The 17,442-nt window shown below is 37.0% G+C and overlaps 1 protein-coding gene across 5 annotated transcripts in view; it reads left to right on the plus strand.

Annotated features, from left to right (window-relative positions):
• Pkhd1l1 (PKHD1 like 1) overlaps nucleotides 1–17,442 on the plus strand; it is a 145,367-nt gene that overhangs the window by 16,147 nt on the left and 111,778 nt on the right. For all 5 annotated transcript variants that reach the window (XR_007974021.1, XM_052161688.1, XM_052161684.1 and 2 more), the window contains exons 7-15: nucleotides 2,598–2,651; nucleotides 3,138–3,211; nucleotides 5,008–5,050; nucleotides 9,061–9,131; nucleotides 10,788–10,898; nucleotides 12,550–12,639; nucleotides 14,781–15,049; nucleotides 15,501–15,592; nucleotides 17,245–17,404. Coding sequence is in view for 4 of the 5 variants with exons in the window: in XM_052161688.1 (XP_052017648.1) it covers nucleotides 2,598–2,651; nucleotides 3,138–3,211; nucleotides 5,008–5,050; nucleotides 9,061–9,131; nucleotides 10,788–10,898; nucleotides 12,550–12,639; nucleotides 14,781–15,049; nucleotides 15,501–15,592; nucleotides 17,245–17,404 (964 nt within the window). In the remaining variant the exon portion in view is untranslated. The remainder of the gene's footprint in view (nucleotides 1–2,597; nucleotides 2,652–3,137; nucleotides 3,212–5,007; nucleotides 5,051–9,060; nucleotides 9,132–10,787; nucleotides 10,899–12,549; nucleotides 12,640–14,780; nucleotides 15,050–15,500; nucleotides 15,593–17,244; nucleotides 17,405–17,442) is intronic.

Raw genomic sequence — 17,442 nt, forward strand, 5'->3', positions numbered from 1 at the left:
CTCTCCTGAGCCCCCCCATCCCTCCAGCTCCCGTGATCATCCTGTTTCCACCGCAATGCCGGGCTGAAGCACCCATAATACCTCCTTCTTCCTAAGTTCCATGTGGTCTGTGGGTTGTATCATGGACATTGTGAACTTCTGGGCTAATATCCAATATCTACCTGTTTCTGGTGCACTTTAATATAGTGGAGACTATTGAAAGTAAGCCGAGCCAACTCATGAGCATCCGGGGTTTTCACTCTTGGTCACTATATTAACCAGCTGTGGGCCAGATGATGAATTTTGGGACTGGCAAAACTACTAGTCCAAAAATAACTTACATTTTGGGCTGCCACTGGAGCGTTCTCCCGTAGCACATGTCAGGTTATCTTACCCCTTTGGCAAATGACTGAAAGGTATCAATCTCCTACCCGAGGAAGTTCAGACTCCATACTCTGGCTTTCACAGTGCTTCATGCTGGCTGAATACTTGTATTATACAGATGAATGGATAAACTTAACTTACCATTTAGATAGCAGATAAAAGATTTATTAAATACTAAAAAGATTACAGATCATATTTTACATATATGGTTTTCTAAAGAAGCAATGAAAATTTTTACTAAATGAAATAAAACTAATTTATCTGATTATAAACTAGAACTCACAATTCAATCATGGTAATATATAATCTTTAACAGCCATTTATCATGAATATGTGTATGTAGGAAAATCATTATAAGAGAAACAATTTATGTACATGATTTAGTGTAGGTAAAGAATGTCTGGTGGTATATAATTGATTCTCACGAATGGCTTATAACTGTTTCATAGAATGTTCTTGGCTATCTTCTCCTATAATGAGACCAGGGATGGAAACTATAAACTTCAAAATGAGACTCTGGGCCAGCAAAATGGCTCAGCATGTCAAAGCGTTTGCAAACAAGCTCACCTGTCTGAGTTTGATCCTCAGAGCCCATGGTGAAAGCACATACATGCATACATACATACATACATACATACATGCATGCATACATACATACATACACAGCAATAATAAATAAAACCAAATGGAAACATAGGAGATTCCTCTCCCTATCATTGGAATTTATAGCTGTACCTTACTTGGAAATCAATGAAACCTAATTTTTAAAACAAAAAAAAATTGTTTGGAAGGAGCCTCAGAGGTCATCCTACCCTAACTCTTGTAGTCTGGTAAGTGAACCTTTCACCTACTGAGATGATGAGAGTTCTGAAACACTCATCGATCTCACCTGCCCCTGTTGTTTATGACACAGAGGCCCCAGGACACTTTATCGTTCTTTGCCTTGATTGCAAAGGGCCTAGGCAGTGGGAACAAAGCCAAGAAATCTTCTACTCATTGGGCCTTGTCTGACCAGACAAAATTCCCAGACTTTTCTAGGTATGAATCGTAACAGACATAATGGACACTCAAATGAGTTGAGGAACTGGTACCTGGTTCCAAGTTTTTGATCTCAAAATTTCAACAAGGAAAATGCCAAAAGATATAAATGTTGAAGGTCAAATGGGATACTATTTTTAAACACACGTACTCTTCTATCAGGGGAGAACACATGTGGGTAAGGACACAGAATACTTGGGTTTGGAATCTTACTGTATCCCTCCCTCACTGGCTAGGCAAGGACAAGCTATGCTATTTCCTGCCTTAGTTTATTCATATGAAAATGGAAGAAAATAGAAGGGTAATAATTATTAAATGATTAACTTTATCTAACAAGAGCTTATGTAAACTGCTAAATTTATTATTTAGTTGGGATAAGACAGAAGGTTAAAGGACAATTTGACTTGACAGAGCTCTATAATGGAAGTAATGACCTGGTTTTTCTTTTTCTTTTCTTTTAAAACCAAATATAATGGTTAAATAAAATATATTTATGCACTTATACATATATGTAACAATATCCAAGTGGCCATGAATTTGAAGGAGAACAGGAAGGAACATAAAAGGGGATTGAGGGAGTAAAATGAGGTAATTATATTTTGATTTAAGAAAATGAAAAACAGATGATGTATTAAAGAACATTTGAAATTTCAGTATTTTCTTCTAGTAGAAATAATTATTTTTTTATAGTTCATATCTGCATGGAGCTTATAATTCAGCTCCCAGAAGTCAGGTGATGTGTTCTGATGCTGCAAATAATAAATTATGTTTTCATAAGATAGTTGTCAACTGTGAACTTCCGGTAGCATTTGGGAATACTATCAGGAGCTCCAACGTTTAGTTCCTGCATATCAAACTTACAAAATTATTTTTATTTGGCTTGCTTAAAACTTTAATGAGAAGATCCTATTTTGTTTTATGCTTTATACCAAAATACACTATGATCTTCATATTGAGTAGTATTTTGAAGAAAATTGTAGGACCTCCAATTATATAAGTTCCAGATTTATAGATGTGTCCCAGTGCCAAGAGCAGGACCCGACACATTGTAATGATGAGTTGACATTTAAGGAGTGAATGAAGGATAGTAAGCAGCTGAGAAAAAAATGATAGCCATTTAGTTTGGTAAAAAAAAAAGTAGAAGTTTAAATAATCTATTAAGAATGACTTAATCTTCTCTAATATTATTTATACAGAATTTATATTGGAGGAATGCCCTGTGAACTCCTCATACCACATTCTGATGATTTGTAAGTAATTACAATGTTTTTTTAATTGAAATTGATATAAATATAATTTGAAATAGGAATCATTATCAATAATGCATAGCTATATGTATTATAATAATTATCTTGTATGTAGCAAATTAGTATTTACTTGTGTAACTGCCTTCTTTATACATGTCTATGTCTTTAATGTAGTATTATACTATTTAGGTTCTAGTATTGCCATGTACTGAGAAATAACTTCATCAAATCATTGTTTCATTTAACAGCACTTTAAACTCCTTAAAGGTAACAAAGATACCAAAATTAATCACAAACTGTATCATTTCAGTGAATTTGATTGAAGTATATTCAATAAAGCGTGAGAAATGATTCATTTTGCTGAAATTTCAGTTGCAGAAATAGCTGCTATCTAGATACCCTACTATAAAGTAATGGGATTTTTTTAAGGGAATAACAGTATCTAAGTAGTAAATATGAACTTTGATGCCAGCCTATCTACGTTGCTAGGTATGGTCTAAAACTCGATCATCCCAATGGAGATACAGGGTCTGTGACATGTAAGGCCACTGGGACTTACATTGGTAAGTGCTGACCATCCTCTTGCCAAGCCGGGTTCCTCCCTGTGTTATTTTCTCCTGGACTTTACCCAGATTATTACCCCTCAAATTTGTAACTTTGCTTTTTCTTAAGGTTTAATTACAACGTAGCACTTTTTTAAAATTTTCTATATTCTTTGTTTACATTCCAAATGATTTCCCCTTTCCCGGTTCCCCCCTCCCCATATGTCCCATAAGCCTTCTTCTCTCCGCCCATTCTCCAATCACCTCCCTCCTTTTTCTCTGTCCTGGTACTCCACTACAATGCTAGATCAAGCCTTTCCAGGTTCAGGGCCCTCTCCTTACTTCTTCATGGGAGTCATTTGCTATGCTAATTGTGCCTTGGGTATTCAGAGCTTCTGTGCTAATTAATATCCACTTATCAGAGATTGCATTCCATGTGTATTCTTTTGTGATTGGGTTACCTCACTTAGGATGATATTTTCTAGTTCCAACCATTTGCCTAAAAATTTCGTGAATTCGTTGTTTTTAATTGCTAAGTAGTTTTCCATTGTGTAAATATACCATATTTTCTGTATCCATTCCTCCATTGAGGGTCATCTGCATTCTTTCCAGCTAAATTTGGATGGCTGAGAAGCACCTTAAGAAATGCTCAACATCATTAGTCATTAGGGAAATGCAAATCAAAACAACCCTGAGATTTCACCTCACACCAGTCAGAATGGCTAAGGTTAAAAACTCAGGAGACAACAGGTGTTGGTGAGGATGTGGACAAAGAGGAACACTCCTCCACTGCTGGTGGCATTGTAAGATGGTACAACCACTATGGAAATCAGTCTGGTGGTTCCTCAGAAAACTGGACATGACACTTCCAGAGGACCCTGCTATACCTCTCCTGGGCATATACCCAGAGGATTGCCTGGCATGCAATAAGGACACATGCTCCATTATGTTCATAGCAGCCTTATTTATAACGTAGCACTTTTCTTCCTCCTCGACGTCCTCCTCCTCCTCCCCACCTCCTCCTCTTTCTCTTTACTGCTTTTCTCCATTAGAAGATTCATGACTACTTCTGCTGTTGTATTTATCTTAACTTTAGCACCTTTTTCTTCTCACTGTATACCGCAAATATATAGATCTTTTAATTCCTTAAGGTTTTATTAGCACACATTAGTTACACATAACTGTTCATTGTGACCTGTCAAACATGTATACAATGCAATTTTCAAATTCACTCCGTTACCATTTCCCTACTGCCTCTAGCCCCCATTGCACAGATTTCAATTCCTGAATGAGCTTCCTCCGTTCTGCCTCTTTGCAAACATTCTAAGCCTGAACATTTCAGATAAGATTGCTTACCAGAACTCCTTCACTCTCAGACCTCCTTTTTCTTCTCTTTGGTAGCCTTATTGCATAGGTTAGTTCTCGGTCATTGCTCTGGGCTGACTATACTCTCCCCTAGATAATATGCTGGGTTAGGAGAAGGACAAGGGCTGTGTGTTCATGCTGTCTTCACCAGCTTGACAAAGCTCCAAACAATTCAATAGCTTTTGAATGAGTGAAAAGATGTCAGGGTAGAACACATATGCATCTTTTATCATTCATTATTTGCAATAATATTTTGTTAGATTTTCTAATTATAACTTCAAAATACCCACTTATATATTTAATGCTATAATACTTTAAAATTTTCATTTCTTTAGGGCTTTATAGATCAAGTATACTTTTTGTAAATTTCTGTAAATATTAATCAGCCTTTAATGTAGAATTATTGTTCTGTTCTGATTGAGAATTTAATTGTGTATTTTAATTAATTCCAGGTCATCACAATGTCAGCTTCATCTTAGATAGTGATTACGGAAGGTAGGCCATTTTATAAATAATGATTTTCATAATTTATTCAAATGGATAAATAAAGTATATATTTACTTTGTTCTATTAATGAGAAGATTAAAGGATTAATCATTTTTCTCACCAAAATTTACATTTAAAGAGTCCATAACTCCTGTACACCCATAACTCGTGTCTCACAAAAACAAACACACAAAATGAACAAATAAGAAAAAAATCCTTTCTATTATGAGAATTGAGCTTATGAAATAATGAAAAGGGACATTTTAAGTGTGATATGAAAAACATTATTTTATGTCTATTTCCTTTTCTGTTTTAATTGCAATTCTTTTAGGAACAAAAATAAAATGTTTTGATTAATGTAAGAATAAATAAAACCTCATGATTAATGTTACCTGATACTTTCCTTTAATATATCCAGACTCAGGATGATATCTGTATGTTAATATCACTACGAATAATATAGAGGTGTTATGTCTCTTAGTAAAATCAGATTTTATTTCTAAATTTCCTAAACCCATCTCAGTACAAAGACTTCATAAAAAAATAATAATGTGCACATCTCATTGTGTTGCAAGCTCATATTATATTTAATAATAAAATGGCACTTTAACTATGTTGTCTAGTTTCATCTTACAAAGAACTTATAAGGTAAGTTATCATCCACCTTGTTTCCCACTAGAAAAATAAATGAATATTAAATAGTTCATCAGAAATATCTCATGAATAGAACCAGCTAATGCATGTGGTTTAAATCTATGTCCTGGATACATCATTCTTTCACTCTGCAATGACTGATGGAGGGCTCAGTACCACATCTCATCATCATCTAAAACTCTTATCTAAGATTCTCACCAAGCAGGACTCCTGCACTCTGGACCAGTTGAAGATATGTGTCATGGCAGCTTTAACTGACCATCAGGAAAACTGTGCATGCTAATGACTCTCATGAGCAGGATCATGGTGTAGTAAACATAAATGAATTGTTTGGCCTCAAATGCCATAATGTATTACATCAAGAAAGTGAGCTAGTTGATGTGTATTTAAATGAGTAATATTATTTAGTATCTGACACTAATGACACCACAGTGAATCAATAATAGATGGGCCTATTGGTTGCTTTCTGGGATTGAAGAAAGGCTCAGTGATTGACATTGTGAACTGAATGGCTGTAGTGCAGTACAAGTAGAGGCTCCTATTCCTGTCAGTGTCACAGGCTGAAGGAGGGATTCAGTTTGTCCCTCCCTGCAGGGAACTGCAGTTAAGTCAAGGTCCAAAACCCACTGTACTTAGAGATTTCTGCTTATAACCACATAGAAGCAAACATTTTATGACAAAATGAAGCCCAGGCTAGATATGTTATTATACACAAAGTATATTAGATCTATTATTATAGATCACATGGTTAGAAGAGAAACACGGAATTTAGTATAATTCAAAACCAAATCGGTAGTAAATATATAAATACATTATAATACATCCTTGGAAATTATTTAATGTGAATAACTTGAATTCACTGTGACTTAATAGCTATTTTGTATAAAAACAGACATTTGTAGAAATAATTTGTAAATTAGGCAGTAGAATTTTACCAGAAGTTTATAAAATTTGTTAAAACCAACAGATACTGAATTTTAAATGATTTCTAGAACCACATAGAGTTTTTAGGCTCTCAGTCTCATTCTTTCTAAGATAAAATAAAATTAATCCTTGCTTCTACATCTATATGAAAAATATTAATTGCCAAATCCATCATAAATCTCTCAGAAAAGCAATTATCCTAAAGTAAATGGTTTGAGTGATCAAGGCTGACTTTGATTGTGTAATGAACACAAATCAATCTGGCACAGTCACAGACTTAGACTCCATTTAAAAGTCCAGCAAAGCCTGATGAGGAAAACTCATGCCTGTGATTTGAACACACGGGGAGATGAGACGCAGGATTGTCATAAGCTGGAGAACCATTTGGGCTGCGTAATAAGACCCTGTTTCAAACATAATCTTTAAAGTTTGCAAACTCATATAATTTTGTCAGGAATACTCCACTAAACTATGAATTCCGTGGTTCTGATTTATAATGCCATTTTCATTCTTTTTAATGTTAGTGACTAGCTGGTTATGGTGGTTACAAAGTACAATCTCAGGCCTTGAAAGGCTGAGACAAGAGATTTACCCTAAGTTCAGGGACACCCTGGGCTACATAGTGAATACCAGACAATCAGAGGTACAAAACGAGACCCTGTCTCAAAATAACTATGGAAAGAAAGAAAATACGTGGTTAATCTTTTTGCATTAATGCCTTATAATTTTAAAAAGTACGTTTCTATATAAAAAATAGTCTTAGGAAGTTAAGGTAATTATTAAAATATGAAAATTTCCACATAAAAACTCTTGGTTTAAAATCACATGGCAGTATTAAAATGTTTTATAAGTTATACATTTCATGTGTCACAAGTTTCAGGAGCAGCCCTGCATGTCAAATGAAACAATTTAAAACACGTCGGCACCGTTACGTATCTCTTAGAATGCCCAATCTCCGAGGCTCTGTTTCCTCAAGAGCAAACAACAGCTGTTTCAAACTGATAAGGTTTAGATGAGGCTGTCTTAATTGAGAAATGCCCAGTCATTATCAATAAATTAGTAGAAATCATCTCAGTGTTATCCACCATAAATTACATTCAAATTTTATTTCAGGAGGCAATTTCCCTCCTCCCTTCAGGAGCAGCATTAATGTCTGAGCTGCAGCGTCTGGCCAGACACAGGGTTCCTGATGCTGGCATGGCTTCAGATCATGGGACGCACCTGGAAATCTTATGACATGAAAATAGACAAATTACGAAGGTCTTCTTAAATAACTAATTTAACAAAGTATTTTCCTGGACACTTTAGTGTTGAGAGTGCACATTATAAAGCCTGGGTTAGATTTATAGCAGAGTTCACTGTCGGCCTCAGCCACAAGACTTGCATTATCCTAGAGGCTATTTCAGTATATAGCGATTAAGATCATTGTGTTGGACTTTTCAGTTATTCTTCAAATTTCTCAGTCATTTATAACCATGACTTTGTTGAAATAATTATGACATCAGTATTAATTTTTCAGGATCCCTTCTTTCCTTTTTAATGTTATAGGTTATGGAATTATGTGTATTATATATGCACACACACATATATATGCATATATGAAAATATGTGTATTTTATACATATATTTATATAAATATATATGTATATATTTTAGAGCTCTTTTTTTGGTTTTTTTGGATTTGGCTTTTTCGAGACAGGGTTTCTCTGTATAGCCCTGGCTGTCCTGGAACTCACTGTAGACCAGGCTGGCCTCAAACTCAGAAATCCGCTTGCCTCTGCCTCCCAAGTGCTGGGATTACAGGCGTGTGCCACCACTGCCTGGCGAGAAAGATGATTTAAACCTAGTGAATGAAACCTTGTTCCCATCCATTTTTATCACATAAACTAGGAACACTGTGCAGTCCATAGTTGGGAGTTGGGCACTGCATTCAAGTGAGCTGTGCTATGGCTCTGGTTCTGCCATATCTTTGACTTAATTAGTGACTTTGTATCTTTGACTTAATTAATTTGATCTTCATCTCCCTCAGGTAGCTTATGTGAAGATCACATGGCACAACATACTGAGTACTCTTAACTCAGTGTTCATACATCCTGGGGAGATGCTAGGCAAAGGGACAGTGTGGGGTGGTGAGGGGAACAGCTCACCCACCTACATCAGAGTCTTCCTGCTGTGTTCTGTCCTCATACTTTTACAGAGAGAGAGAGAGACAGAGAGAGAGGGGGGAGGGAGAGAGAGAATGAGGGAAAGAGAGAGAGAATGAGGGAAGGAGGGAGGGAGGGAGGGAGGGAGGGAGAGAGAGAGAATGAGGGAGGGAAGGAGAGAGAGGGGGGAAGGAAGGAAGGGAGGGAGGGAGGGAAGGAGGGAGGGAGTTGCCTTTAGGAATGAAAGGGAGATATCTGGAGTGAGTATGCAAAAAAAATGTTTATTTGTTTCAACAGGAGTTTCCCAGAAAAAATGTCATATTTTGTTTCATCTCTCAATAAAATTTCAATGTTTCAAACATATGCAGGTATGTGACGTTTTCCTCACTTTTGTAGAGAGAGAGAGAGATTGTACACTACGTTTCATCCAACCAAATACAAGTAATGACAGTTAGGTATAGAATAAATTCATGTACTGTGCCGGGCAGTGGTGGCACACGCCTTTAATCCCAGCACTTTGGAGGCAGAGGCTGGCGGATTTCTGAGTTCGAGGCCAGCCTGGTCTACAGAGTGACTTCCAGGACAGCCAGGGCTACACAGAGAAACCCTGTCTCGAAAAAATTTTTTAAAAAAATTCATCTACTGCTAGGAAATGAACAATACCCACCCAAGGAGGGCATGCAATTGAAAGCCTAACAAAGAACTAGAGCCCCTCAGAGGTGTTCTTAGTGTAACGTTGAGCCATAAACTCATCCCACTAGCAGAGAGAGCACTGAAACACACTGGCCTCAACTTTAGTTGTTGGTTGAGGGCTGCAAATCTCTCAATTTCAACCCCATGCCAATATCACGAGGCCTGTGCTCTTAGTGTGGTCCACAAAAATCCCTTAGCAAACTTTAATTTGATTTAATCGTTTTGAAGGAACCTCAGGTTAAACTACTCCCAAGAGAGTGTCAGGGCAAATATCAAGTCTGCTGGAAGAACTGCCCTTCTTCTGAGGTCAGGAGTAACAGATGAACAGGCAAAGCTTTCAAGGACATTAACAATATGGGGAAAGAGTTTGAGTGATCAAATCAATCGGCTGCGGAAGATCTTGACTTTTTCTTCTGACTTAGTTATTGCAAATTCACATTTAATGATAATGTATAGAACATTTAATGATAATGTATAGAACTGTGAAATAATGATAAGTTTTCCTGAGATTGAGGTAATTTTAGAAAATAATAAATCCAAATGATTTGATTGTGTTAAATAATACAGATTATATGTAAATACAAGAAGAAAATATATATAGAAGCAGTTAGTAATGATTTACTATTTGTCTCAGACTAGGATCTTTTAATAATATAGATAAACCTTTCTGTAATATGTATATGCAAATACATATACTATATATACATATGATACATATATAAACATATACTACAAACACACACTACACACACACACACACACACACACACACACACACACACATGAAAGCATGGTTAAATGTATTTTTCTTTTGAGAAAATATCAGCTGTAAGTCCAATGCCTAGCATATCTGCTGCTTGTGATCATGGAACTCAGAAGGTGAGACTGTAGCTTTTCAGTGAGCTCAAGTTCAGCTGTGACTACATACTCAGTACCAGGCCCTACAGAGTTAGTGTCATCGCCAAACCAACAGGTTGTTCTACAGTTATGTGTTCTCCAAGATCCCATGGGAAGAGAGGTTTCTGAACTTCAATTCTGCGTGTTTTGAGGGAGTTGGTAAGGGGAGCTGTTTGTGCTCAACTCAGATTGTCTCTATTTTTTCTCACTCCACCAGTCACTCTCCACCCCTGAGGACTTGGTCAGAGCTGTGCTATCAGCTGAACCACATTAGCGAAAGCTTGAATTAATTCATTTGCCATCCATTTTGAGGCACTCTGAGGCTTTCTTGTCTTAGACTTTCTGACTAGGATATATGGAAATCTTTGTAAAATGGAGAAAATTGAATTAATGTGTAATATTTGCATCTTACAAAATGTGCTGTTCTTCCTCAGAGGTCATGATGGTCTCGCCGTCAAAGGGCAGCACCGAAGGCGGCACCATATTGACCATACACGGGCAGTTCTTCGACCAGACTGATCTCCCAGTGAGAGTGCTTGTTGGAGGTATATTTTATATATATATACTTTTCTTGTACTACTTTATAAGAACAAGTCCTGCCTGTCTTTGTCAGTTTGTATGGACAGTTGCCTCATGGTGGTCGTCTATTTAAAGGTGCCTATTTTCACTCATTATTTGGTTCTGGAGGGCAATATTCTTCTTGTTGCAATCCTGTTCCACTGGGATTTGAGTTCCAATTGTGGCAGCAGAGAGCATCTTGGCTGCTACTCTCCAACTCCTCACCATGTCTGAGGACACGCCCTTTGGGACTTTCTCTTAAACATCCCTTTTGAGCTTCACTTACCTTTCAATGACTTTGCTAGTAATGGGGGAGATTTCAGTTGTCATTTGCAGATACTCTTGACCCTTCTTCTGCACTCTTCAAGCATTAGCAACAATTACTGGTGCTTTTGGACTCGGGAACATCATTAATATGCTACCCGTTTATAAAGGCAAGTGGAGCTTGGCTCTCTGCTGACACATTACTGTCATTTGTCTAGCTCTCTCCTGAGAAAAGGAACTACACAGCTATTACGGGTCCTTAGATCGATGTAGTGGTGAGGCTCCTCCCACTGAGTTACAATGACATTGCATTACTTGATAGCAGGGGCAGATATCTTCCCGTGCAGTGGGCACATACGTTCCCTGCTCTAACCCTATTTTCCAGCCACTTGCTGCCTTTTAAGGTTCCCATCTGTGACTCTGCCAAAATGGTACACCTGAAGTTTAAATATTCCAGGTCACCAAAAGGAAACTTGGCAAAGATATACTTCTGTATCCCCCTTGTTCAAACTTTTAATATACTGTGATTGCTGTTTTGAAAATACTCAGCATGGACTGGCCTTATGTTGGTGTCTAAAATGTAGGTTCTTCTACTAAGTGCAGTGCAAGTGTATTTACATGGAAGTGCCAGTGTTCCTCTTGGGATCCTTGTCTGTTTTGCTCTAGGTCTACCTATTAAAACACCGTTTATACATTGCTGAAGAAATTGAATGAAGGTACCAGCTTTCCACTTAAGAGCATTGGGAATCTCCTACCTTAACACAATCTGAATCTCTTCTGTGTCTGATTCTCAGTAGAAAAACAAACTTGAAGTCTTTCCTTTGGACTCAGAAACAACATGTTTGATACTTACATGTAGTTTTATCCTCTTTCCCCCCACATTTTTCTCAGAAATAATGAAATTTTCTATCTCAGATATTTGATATTTGGCCAGGAAGTAATTTTCTTTTGGTAGAAGTGTAAAAGCTAGTGAATTACAAGCCTGCTGGAGAGTGTATGAAGGACACAGAAGCCCTAGCTTTGCAATTTGATTATAGAAATTTTTCATTAAAAAAGCATTTCTAGGGTTAGAGAGATGGTTCTGGTATTAATAATACTCAGTGCTCTAGCAGTGGACCCAGATTTAATTTCCAATACCTAAATGATGGCTCCAAGGTATTCATAACTCCAGTTCCAGGGAATCTGATGCCCTTTTCTGACCTTTCCAGACATCAAGCAAGCATGTGGTGAACTAACATACACACAAGCAAAACAAACATAAATTAAAATTAATAAATCTAACAAAACCTTTTAAAACCATTTTTTTAAGATAGGCTGGTGTGTTTTGCATTTGAAAGCATGTTCATAAAAGTTCTATATTTTGCTTTTGTATAGGTCAAGACTGTGATATTTTGAATGTCACAGAAAATAATATATACTGCAAGACTCCTCCCAAACCACATGTCCTCAAAGCTACATATCCAGGTAAGTTGCCAGAACTGAGAAATGCGGTCTGCATCTGCAGAAAAAATATTATTGATATATATTCTTAGTTTAAAAATATTAGCTGAACTTTTAGGAATTTGAATAAATTTCCTCAAAGCTTTCCAGCTTAAATTTTCTAGGTTCATAGGTTCATAGATAATTTTATAGCAGGCACTTTACCAACTGGGCCATCTCTGTAACCATAAGAAATGTTTGTGTTAAAATAGCTACATCAAACCCTGTCTCAAAAAACAAAAAACAAAAATAGCTACATCAAAGCTATGCCAGTAGGGGAAAACCAATCACAGCTTCTAACATCTCTTTGTAAAATTGCATGACTTTATTGGAAAAAATTGAATGGTACATTTATTTAAATTCCAGTGTGACTATAGGCACAGCTATTGTGGAAAATTTAATAGTCCACAAGGCCTCAACAAGGCACAAAAAGCTACAAGCAATTCAGGAATGCTAAGACTGGGAGAAACTGTCTTCACCAGGGAAGAGCACACCAAATAGTTATCCAATACCAAATGGTCATCCCTGAAAACATGTAAATAAGTTACTTTATGCAGACTGAGCAGGTCATGTTTAGGAATATATGTGTATATACACATGCAATATCAATTAATGAAAAGGAGGCATGAATTTGGAGAAGAGTGATGAGGGGTGTATAGAAGGATTTTGAGGAAGAAAAGGGGAGAAATGTTCTAACGGAAGTATAATCTCAAAAATAAGAAATAATGCTTTTTATGAAAGGATTAAAAATACTTTTTTTCCATGCTTAACACTGTAAATGTGGGAAATTAAATCTTACTGGTTTAGAACGATCTGGCACAAAAATAGAGGAAAAGAATGCAATTCAAAGTTCTTTTCGGTCTTTCTTGCTATATTCATGTAAAATGTCCATGCATGACCACCCTGTGTTTTGCATCTTTAAATGCAATTGGTAGTAGCAGCAATTGCATATCTTTTATAGTGAAATAGGTCAATTTCTGTTCTCTTTCACTACACCTGATCCCCATAATATGTTTTAAAGTTTGTGTTGTTATGAATAACAGATCTTAGAAGAAAAATGCAGGGAAATCTGTTCTTTATCATGTCTCGGGTGTTTGTAGTATAACACATTATTATTTGTAGCCTCCTAGACCTCCCTGATTTGAATACTGGGTAGAAGTTCTTAATTTACAAAATAATTTTCTCATGAGTGATTGATGATTCAGGGAAAGTTGTGTATCCGTGAACACCATAAAAGGCTGACTTTCACTGGCTCAAGTTATTTTTTCCCCCAGCAAATTCAAATGAAGAGGATTAGCCACCATTTCCCAGATGCAAACAAACCGAAAGAAGGCATAGGCCTGGTGGTGTTACATTTTTTTAGGAATAAAAGAAAAAAGATTTTGACAATTCATTTCTGATTGAAAAAATACTAATCCAGAGATTGAAAAAATACTAATCAAACACATGTAGTTACACTGAATCAGGAATATTCCCTCTTGAGCCTATACAAGAAGCAGGTGACATGTTAATCTACAAGTTGTAGGTACACCAAATTGAGAATATTTCCCCTTTGATTCTATCTGATGACAAATGGCATCTTGATGTAGAATCAACGTTTTAGAAAGCAAAAGCAAAGACTTCAAATGCTGAGAGAAATATTAAAATGTAATGTCAGTACTTTTACTAGCAACTTTGCAAGTCAATTATAGAATAGCTTTCATTGGAGAAAATGATCAGGCCACATTTTTGTAACCAAATGGTTTTAGTTTTGAAGCTTCGGGTCTTTACTTCATGAAGCCTAAGTCACACAGTAGAGCAGCATCGTACAACTACATGTTGTCATCTTACCTAAAGAAGTTAAGCATAAAATAGTTAAAATGCACAGTGTATGCCACTCATACTGTTATTTCCTTGTTTAATATGGCTGGATCGTCAACTCTGAAAATTAAGCAATAATAAAGAGTAGAATTCTCTAACAGCACTCTGCCTCTAGGATCAGGTGAACGTCAGGTCTGTGAAATTGTTTACATACCTGCTATAAAAATGCAAACTGATACAGAATCTCAATAACTGTCACCAAATGGCCTATAGAGACATTCCATCATGATCTTGGTGAATAATGTCATCTTTTGTATTACTTTTAGGTGGAAGAGGCCTAAAGGTGGAGGTCTGGAATAATAGCCGACCAGCACATCTTGAAGATATCCTTGAATACAATGAGCATACCCCAGGGTACATGGGTGCCATTTGGACAGATTCTGCTTCCTATGTTTGGCCCATAGAACAAGACACATTTGTTGCACGCATCAGTGGATTTTTGGTGCCTCCAGATTCTGATGTTTATAGGTTTTATATCAGAGGGGATGACCGCTATGCTATTTATTTCAGCCAAACTGGTCGCACAGAGGACAAGGTGGGGAACATTCCAAATGCTATTGGCACACATTTTCGGTCAAAGGTTTTGTGGGTGGGTTGCTCTCTTTATACATTTGCTGGGAGTCCTGCCTGGCTGTACAGGAGAAGGCCACCTCAGGCTCCATATCCCCACTGGCTAGGTGTCTCACCTAGAATCACCCCTATAGACTCTAGTTGGCCTCCCCAGTCCCAGGTCTCTGGAGCCACTTAGAGACACCTTCTACCTGCCCATGGCCAATTTCTCTTCTCTTTCACTTTACCTGATCCCCCATTCTCCTCCCCATAATATTTTTAAAATTCATGATGTTAAAAATGACAGATCTTGGAAGAAAGATACAGATTTTCATGTTTTCCTACTGATAAAATTTCTAAAATTGAAGTCATGATAAATGATAATTAATTGTTGAAAAGTTTTAGTCTAAATTTTCCTTCTCTCTTTCTGGAATAAGGTGAGGATCGCATATTACTCTGGAAATGCCAACAGTTATTTTTCAAATTCAACACAAAGATCAGATGAGATTCATCTTCAGAAAGGAAAAGAGTAAGGGTTTTTATCCTTGCATTTAAGTTACTATGTGTCATTTAAAATGCAATCTTATACTTTAAAGCATTTAATTTGCTTTTATTGGTACACACAATGGTCTATTGGCTTAATTTACAGAGTTAATCATTTTCAAAAACTGGGCACATTGTTCACTGTAACAAGCTTACCAAGCACGCACAAATCTCTAGGTTCTGTATCCTGTACTATAAAGGTATTTATAATTGCTTATTTTCCATGTTTTTGATAAATTCAGTTCTATATTTTCAAAAATACTGACATTAAATGAAGGAGGTAGGTTTAAATTAGAAGAAAGGTTATATTGTTTCACATGTTGGGCGCCACTGTAGCAGTACCCAATTAAATGTAGCAGTACCCAATTAAATGTAGCAGTATCCAATTAAATGCTCAAACTGATCCTGGCTGTGGTGCATTTTTGTCTATGTGCCCCAATGTTCTGAGTTCCTGAATAAAAGGCACACACACACACACACACACACACACACACACACACACACACAGAGAGAGAGAGAGAGAGAAAGAGAGAGAGAGAGAGAGACTTATATTTTGATAAGTCTTAAACAGCTCAACGTCTGGGCGACTTCCTAACCTCCATCATGCTAATTGACTTCCCTCTGACGGAACCAAGTTATTACTTACCAAACTCTGTATTTCATCTCTGTTGTCCTGGACTCAGTCGGACAGCCCTCTTGGAGCCTCTATTCTCCGGCTTTTACATAGTGACTATATTCTCTGTCCTGTACCTTCTCAGGCATGACATCTTTCCTCTCAGTCTACTGACATGGCAGATCTTTCTTCTTCCTTCCTCTCTGTCCCTAGCCTGAAAATCCTAAAACTCTCTCTTCTGTTCCGTCCAGCCATTGGCTGTCAACAACATTATTTACCAATGTGAACCAACTGGGAGCAGGGTTCTCCAGTGTCTTATGTATAGATGTACAGATTCTCACATAAACATTTTTGGTAATCAAAATTGACATAATATAAACAACATTAAGCCAAACCCACCACCGTTTCTGATGTTTTAATTCATGGTCCCTAGATCTTATTCCTGGCCCAGTGCACCATGGCAGAAAGTGTGTAATGAGTGGAGAAAGTCTATTCACCCCACCATACCCAGGAAGAAAAACAAAAGAGAGATGTGGACAGAGGAAGAGAGGCTCAGTGTATCTCTCTCTAGGATATGTCCTCAAAGACTTTCTTCTACTTAGCTCCCCCTGCTAAAGGCTTCATTTCTCTAATAGTGTCATAGGCTCTCCACTATGTATTTATCATTTGTCCATTTGGGGAAAACTAAAGATGCAAACTATATCGAGAACTTTCTACCTCAGACTATACAGCCACTGATCTAGAGGTCATGTGATAAATGTAGCCTAGTTGCTGTTCTCTCTGCAGCTCTAAATCTCTTCATTTAAACTATTCCTGCCCTCACTGTTGGATTCCAGGGAGTTATTGTCATGGTCTGCCATTGTATTTGCTTCAGTTTCTTAAAGATAGGGGCTAGTACTGTCTCTATCAACTTATTTATAATTTAGTAACTTTCGTTTGAATTCTTGGCATTCACCTTTTTTGGAAAAAAACATTTCATGACGTGTTTTGAGGAAAATATTTATTGTCTTAACTCTATTTCCTAGATATTACATTGAAATCTTGCTGCAAGAGTATACATTGAGTGCTTTTGTTGATGTTGGACTCTACCAGTATAAAAATGTCTTTACCGAACAGCAGACAGGAGATGCACAAAATGAAGAGCAAGTCATCCAATCTCAGTCAACAGTTACCCCGGAAGTACAGGTTTGCTGTGATAATGAATTAACTATACTGAAAATCAG

Source organism: Apodemus sylvaticus, chromosome 17 (genome assembly GCF_947179515.1).
Source record: "Apodemus sylvaticus chromosome 17, mApoSyl1.1, whole genome shotgun sequence".
In the NCBI taxonomy this organism is placed as follows: Eukaryota; Metazoa; Chordata; class Mammalia; order Rodentia; family Muridae; genus Apodemus; species Apodemus sylvaticus.